At 40.8% G+C, this 6238-nt stretch overlaps 1 protein-coding gene across 2 annotated transcripts; it reads left to right on the top strand.

Annotated features, from left to right (window-relative positions):
• Positions 1-315: 315 nt before the first annotated feature.
• On the top strand, positions 316-5793 carry LOC115632046 (RNA-binding protein 5-A-like). Of its 2 annotated transcripts, XM_030529018.1 has the most exons (12): positions 316-416; positions 538-629; positions 715-1152; positions 1220-1424; positions 1482-1551; positions 1830-1903; positions 2463-2540; positions 2901-3015; positions 3135-3371; positions 3618-4088; positions 4337-5147; positions 5213-5793. In XM_030529018.1, exons 2-12 carry the CDS (start codon positions 553-555, stop codon positions 5574-5576), a joined length of 2940 nt encoding a protein of 979 aa, XP_030384878.1. In that variant the 5' UTR covers positions 316-416; positions 538-552; the 3' UTR covers positions 5577-5793. The 2 variants fall into 2 exon arrangements, with proteins under 2 accessions (XP_030384878.1, XP_030384877.1); XM_030529017.1 differs by having other exon boundaries at positions 317-629.
• Positions 5794-6238: the final 445 nt, after the last annotated feature.

Consider the following 6238-nt stretch of genomic DNA (forward strand, 5'->3'; position numbering starts at 1 on the left):
GGCCACACTTATCTTATCAGTGCACTCGATACATTCCGGGATATTTGGATTCTTGATACTGAAACACTATCCATATATTTAAAAGAAGACTAGTCCAGGTGCCATTCGCTAATTGTATTCGATTGCATTATTCTCTTTTAAAAGTGGCAAATAATGCAATAGCAGGTGACATTACAGCAATAATAATATTGGTATTTTATTTCAGCCAACCCTTGTGCAACACTGCTGAGTATTCGATAGTTACGTTTACTGTGAGTGTCAAAACAGGCCCTGAGAATTTTTTCCTTGTGTGCTGGCTCAGATTGCTACCTTTTTTTGTTAGTAAAAATTCGGGATAATTTAAAAAAAAAACACGCTCGGTCGCTAACACGAAAGAATACAGATAAAAGGCAATATATACGCAGTTGAATAAATTCGTGAGTTTGGATTGCTGTAATTAGAGAGTTTGTATTGTGGGCCGTCACGCTGGTCTCTGTTCTGAGCGACATATTGTTGTAATGTCTTTTTGGATAACGTTTTAACTACGGATTTGATTAGACACAGACTCTCAACATGGATTCTCGCTATGGTCGTAATTTTTCGGGCGGAGGCGGTGGAAGACGCTTTAGTCGCTCGCGTTCACGCTCCCGGTAAGTGCAGCTCACACACACACATACGAATACACATAATAGGCATATGTATACATTTGGACATGCTTAAATGGAATTTTTACAGGGAACGCAGTCGGGAGCATAATTTTAGAAGACGTAATTCACGCTCTCGGAGCCGGGAGCGTGCATCTTACTACCGGAACACGGGCAGTGCCGATAAGGACTTATATCGGGATCTAATTAATGAAGATTATAAAGAAGAACGTAATTATGGTGGACAGTCGCGCAACTATGACCATGTCTCGCAACGTCGCGAAGATAACTTTGATAATGAACGTGACCAGCGGGATATGCGTGATCAGCGCGAGCCGCGAGATCAGCGGGATCAGCGTGATATGCGGGATCAGCGTGATCAACGTGATATGCGCGACCAGCGGGATATGCGTGATCAGCGGGACCCGCGAGATCAGCGCTGGAAGAACTACGATCGTGAGCGGGAACAACGTGAACAACGTGATCAACGTGACCGTGGTGCCGATTTCGACAGGGGCAACGATCGAAGGTGGGTGTATGCTGTATAAACCGTTTTTTGGATATGTTTGTTTATATTCGGACTATCCTTATATCAGAGACTATCGTCAGAATAACAATGGCAATGGGAATTCTATGGGTCCGGCAAGCAACAATCGTGATCGCGAAAAGCGCTATTCTTCGGATGATGATAGCGACGATAGTGACGATAGTCAATATCGTCATACGCACACTAAGACCAGCAACCAGCCTATGAATACTATAATTGTGTTTGGTTTGGCAAAGCACAGAACGGAAGCGGATGTAAGTAGCAACTAAGTGGCTTGTAGGTGTTTGCTATAATTGCTATGTCTTCCTTAGATTATGAGTACGCTGCTGCAAGTGAATATGGCGCCATCGTCTATACGTCTTATACGGAAAAAACGCACAGGTGGGTTGCAAGGGAAACATCTTTAGTCTTTTTATAAATGTGTAGCAAAAATGAGTGTATATTATGAGAGCGTAAGTATTGGATATGACTTGGCAAATGTTCAAAGCTTCACGATAAAGTGAATGAAAAATAAAATAAAAGCACCAGCAAAACAAATTCCAAATACATCAAAAATCACCGAATACAACATACAATTTTCCAAATGTTACAAAGAATATCAAACCACAAACATAAAATTTTGACAAAAAATTTTGTATTTGCTTCTATCTAAAATTTAGGTGCATCACGTGGTTTCGCATTTGTCGAGTTTAATACCGTTGAGGAAGCAAAACATTGGATGGAGTTAACTAAGGTATCACAACAACAACAAAATACAGACAACTCTACACCCGTACAGCAAGATGTCAAGAAAAACTCGCGCGTGCTCTAAACCAATATATTCCTTAAGTTCAGTTCAAACAATTTCAAAACAGCAAGCATAACGAATCAACTAATGAAGTCACTACCTTATCCATAGCTGCGAGTATTTTCCATTTAATTATTCCATATTCCATGTTGGCAGATAATGTCAGTTATACGTAGGCAAGAAACCTACACAAGGCAGCTTTGTCGTTCTCATGCAATATTAAGTGAGGTGAGCTGCTCTGGATTTTGTTTCAAGCTGAACTTAAGGCAATAATGTAACTATAAATTACGTCTGACCATTAAATTTTCGGACCATGCTGTACAAATGAGCACTTAAAAAATAAGTAAATTTCTGATTTCGATACCCAACTTGGACACGCGAAACCCAACAACAACGGCAGCTACAGTAACTGCAGCAACCTGGTGACTGTGTAGTCTGTGGAATCTGTTTGAGCACATGAACCTCGCTAATCTACTTTTTTTCTATTCTGTTTCCTCTCATCTAGGGTGTGCTTCAAGTGCAAGGACAATGGGTATCACTACAATACAGCCATACTCGCATCACGGATTGGCATTGTAATAAGGTGAGTAGCTAAATTCTGTATTGCCCTGAAAAAAGTAGTGGGATGGTAAACAGAAAAAGTGAAGATCTAGGTAGATTTCTGATCAAAATGTGGCTTGCATTTTAAATAATCTTATGCATGTGTAGTATGATTTATCATTACATATTTCCTTTATTGAACTTCTTTCGAAGAATTATAATTATGAACGTATATAATATAATTTGGCAAGAACAATATTATACAGATTATCTACAGTCTTTACAAATGAAAAGGTCCACCACAATCTTGCTATAAGTTCATTTAAGTTAATGATCTATGATGAAAACGAGCGGGGATGCTGATATTGTGTATGGTTGTGGCTAATGATATTTATTTTTTCAGTGTGGCGTTTACAATTTCAAGCGACGTTTTTCGTGCTTCAAATGCAGCGCATTGCGTGCAGAGAGTTACAGTCCCTTCATTGGCGGTGATGAAGTTAGCAACATTCTAACAAAAAGTATATAAAAAAAGTCTCTAAAAAGTTTAAAAAATATGTAATCTTTTTCGAAATTCGTACAAGCAATTTACAAAAATGTACCTCTGAACTTATTGAAATGCTTCCCCAATTCAATGCAGAGATCATGTTTCGCAATCTGGATGCGCTGACCAACGAGGAGGGCGTTTTAACTGTCATGCAACAGTTATTGCCCGATTTGGCCAAAACCATCAGTAAGGTGCTGATCAGTCGCGATACGCTCACCCAAGTATCGCGTGGCATTTGCTATCTTAATTTTGAAACGTTGATTGACTCAATGAATGTCCACAATGCACTGACGGCGTTGGATCCTCCGCTATCAATCGATGGTCGTGATGGTAAGTGTGTGGGGAATTGTCATTGCATTAACTAGGGGTGAGAGCGTGTCGTGATAGATCAAGTGAGATGCGAAATATGTATTTCGAGTAAAAAAAACGGCACCAACAGCATTGATTAATTGAAACAACGTTAACAATTTCGGTATTTTTGAACAATTTCTTTATTTATTTTTCTTAATGCCGCGCGCTCATCTGTAACAGCTAAGCATAATTATATACATATTAACGTTTATATCCTTTTCGCAGTGATCGTCAGCTATTGCATTGATCATGAGAACCGTCAGTTGTCAAAGGAATCCCAAGGAGCGCCTAGTGGTAGCTCTGGCACCATGCTGGGCGCTATCGCTGCTGTGCCCCCCTCGGGAGCAGGTGGCACTTACACATTGGCCGACGTGCCACGTCTGGCTGAATATAGCGCATCATTATATGCTTCCACACCGGCAGAACAGGCGCACTATGTGCGCTACTACACAGAATATTATGTAGCGGAAATAAAGAAGGGTCAATTTGGTGGCGATTCACATCTAACGGAGGCAAATTCGGGTGCAGCCGTTGCCCTTTCTGCCATACAACGTAAACAGAAGAAGATGAGCGGCATAGAGACTACAGCGACGGCTGCTGCCGCGGCAGCGGCACAAGCGGCTGCAGTAGTAAAGGCCACGTTATCGGCGGCACAAAATGTGGTGACACCGAAGGGCAACGATGGCAAAACATACCGTAAGTTTATACTAATATACAACCATTTCAATTACTGTTTCTTCATCCGTATATTGGACATATCCGCAGTTTTTTAAGGGAAAAACGTAAGCAGGATGAACATTTAATAGTTAAACTAGGTATCTTGTACCAAACTCTTCGTAATGATGAGCTTTAGAAATAAGTTATCATGTTCATCAAATAACGTCTTAAATATATATATTATAGTTATAAGAAAGTATAACTTAAGCTGTCTATTTTATTTACAGCCACGCCCGATGTGTCCCAGTATCAGTATGATGAAACATCTGGCTATTATTATGATCCCAGTACGGGTCTTTATTATGATGCGCACTCCCAGTACTATTACAATAACGAAACGGGCGCCTATCTTTATTGGGATCAGCGTCGCAGCACCTACATCTTGGCCACGCCCGCCTCTACTCAGGCTGCACTACAGGAAGTGCTGGCCGCGGAGACACAGGTTGAACAAAAGTCTCAAGAAGAGGAATCAAAGAAAGACAAGACCAAAGACAACAACAAGCCTGACAAGGTAAAGGTGGCCAAGAAAATTGTGAAAGATATGGAAAAATGGGCCAAACAATTAAATCAAAAGAAGGACTACACTGTAGTTGCCACACCCCAGCCTATACTGGCGGGACGTGGCGAGGCGGTGGAAGCTCCAAGCACGTCTCGCGCCGCAGCTGGAGCCGGCGGTGCCTATGCCGATGTGGGCTTTTCCATTCTAGAGAAAAAGGAACGCGCAAAATTGAATGATTATTTGCCAACAGCGAGCAACGTTGCGGCTCCGCCGGGCATGAATAAGCTGGTGAATGCTTACGGAGGCTCTGATTCAGAAGACGAAACCAGTGTAGCAGCTGCCCCCGGCGCTGTAGATGAAATGGATTATGTAGATATGCAAAAGCTAACTTGTTTGTTGTGTAAGCGTGCTTTCCAATCGATCGACGTACTGCAAAAACATTTGAAAATGTCAAATCTGCACAAGGAGAATTTGGCGAAGCATAACTTGAGCATGGGTTCCAGTGCCGGAGGCGACGATACAGCCAATGCGGGTCTATCGTAAGTATACGAGAACATTATTTTTTAATAATTATACTTGAACAAAACTGCCTTTGTCTAAACAGCTATCGAGATCGCGCCAAGGAGAGACGTTTGAAATATGGAGAGTTTGATCCTCCACCTGTCAATCGCAATCGGGAGCGTTTCCAGCAAGAGATTAAAACTTTGCAGACGCGACAAAATGAGAGCGGTGGTACGCCCGCCATGCCAATTAGCTCCAATAATGTGGGAAGTCGATTGCTGCAGAAAATGGGCTGGTCAGAGGGCCAGGGACTGGGACGCAAAAATCAAGGGCGCACCCAGATAATAGAGGCTGATTCTCGATCCAATAATGCAGGCCTGGGCACAAAGGGTAGTGGCATTTCATCTGGCGATGATTATAAAACGTACATTAAGAAAATGATGAAGTGGCGCTACGAAAACGCCTAAATGTATTGACTTACATGAAAACATTGATAGGTTACTGTTTATTTTAAAATCCACAATTGTACATTATAACTTTACATTTTTACATTTGAATTGTGCTTAAAACATCAGAGCTGTTACATCCATTTTTAAAAGGTCATTTGCCCATCATTTCTAACAGTTCATTAGTTTAAATCGTTAAACAAAATATACACGTAAATATATGTATAATTTCAAAAAAGTGTGCATGGATTTCCTTCTCTTTATAAGCATGCAAATGTTTGTGTGCTCTTTAAACGCTCTTTTCAGGTAAAAGCTTGCCGTTTTTATATTGCCTATGGGAAAAAGTCCCTCTGATCAAAGCAAAAAGAACAACATCACGTACTCATAGTATTAGTGTTGGTGTAGAAATGTTTGTACTTGGGTGTATATTTTTTTGGCTCAGTTGTGATTCTGGTTTACCAAAATTCCGGAGAATGGTATGGAAAATGGGGAAGAGTCTCATTCAAAGAAGAGAAGAGAGATTGTAACAGTAGTAAGGAGAACGACTATTGGATGCTCTTTGAACTGGTCGTCTGATTAAGAAAATATAAATGTACATGCGTTATAGACTTACCGTACGCTCAATAAAATTGTTTTTTTGCACAAAAACGGAAACATTGTATGAAAAATAGATACTTAACGGC

The sequence above is a fragment of the Scaptodrosophila lebanonensis genome, unplaced genomic scaffold (assembly GCF_003285725.1).
Source record: "Scaptodrosophila lebanonensis strain 11010-0011.00,11010-0021.00 unplaced genomic scaffold, SlebRS2 tig00001412-arrow-pilon, whole genome shotgun sequence".
Taxonomy (NCBI): Eukaryota; Metazoa; Arthropoda; class Insecta; order Diptera; family Drosophilidae; genus Scaptodrosophila; species Scaptodrosophila lebanonensis.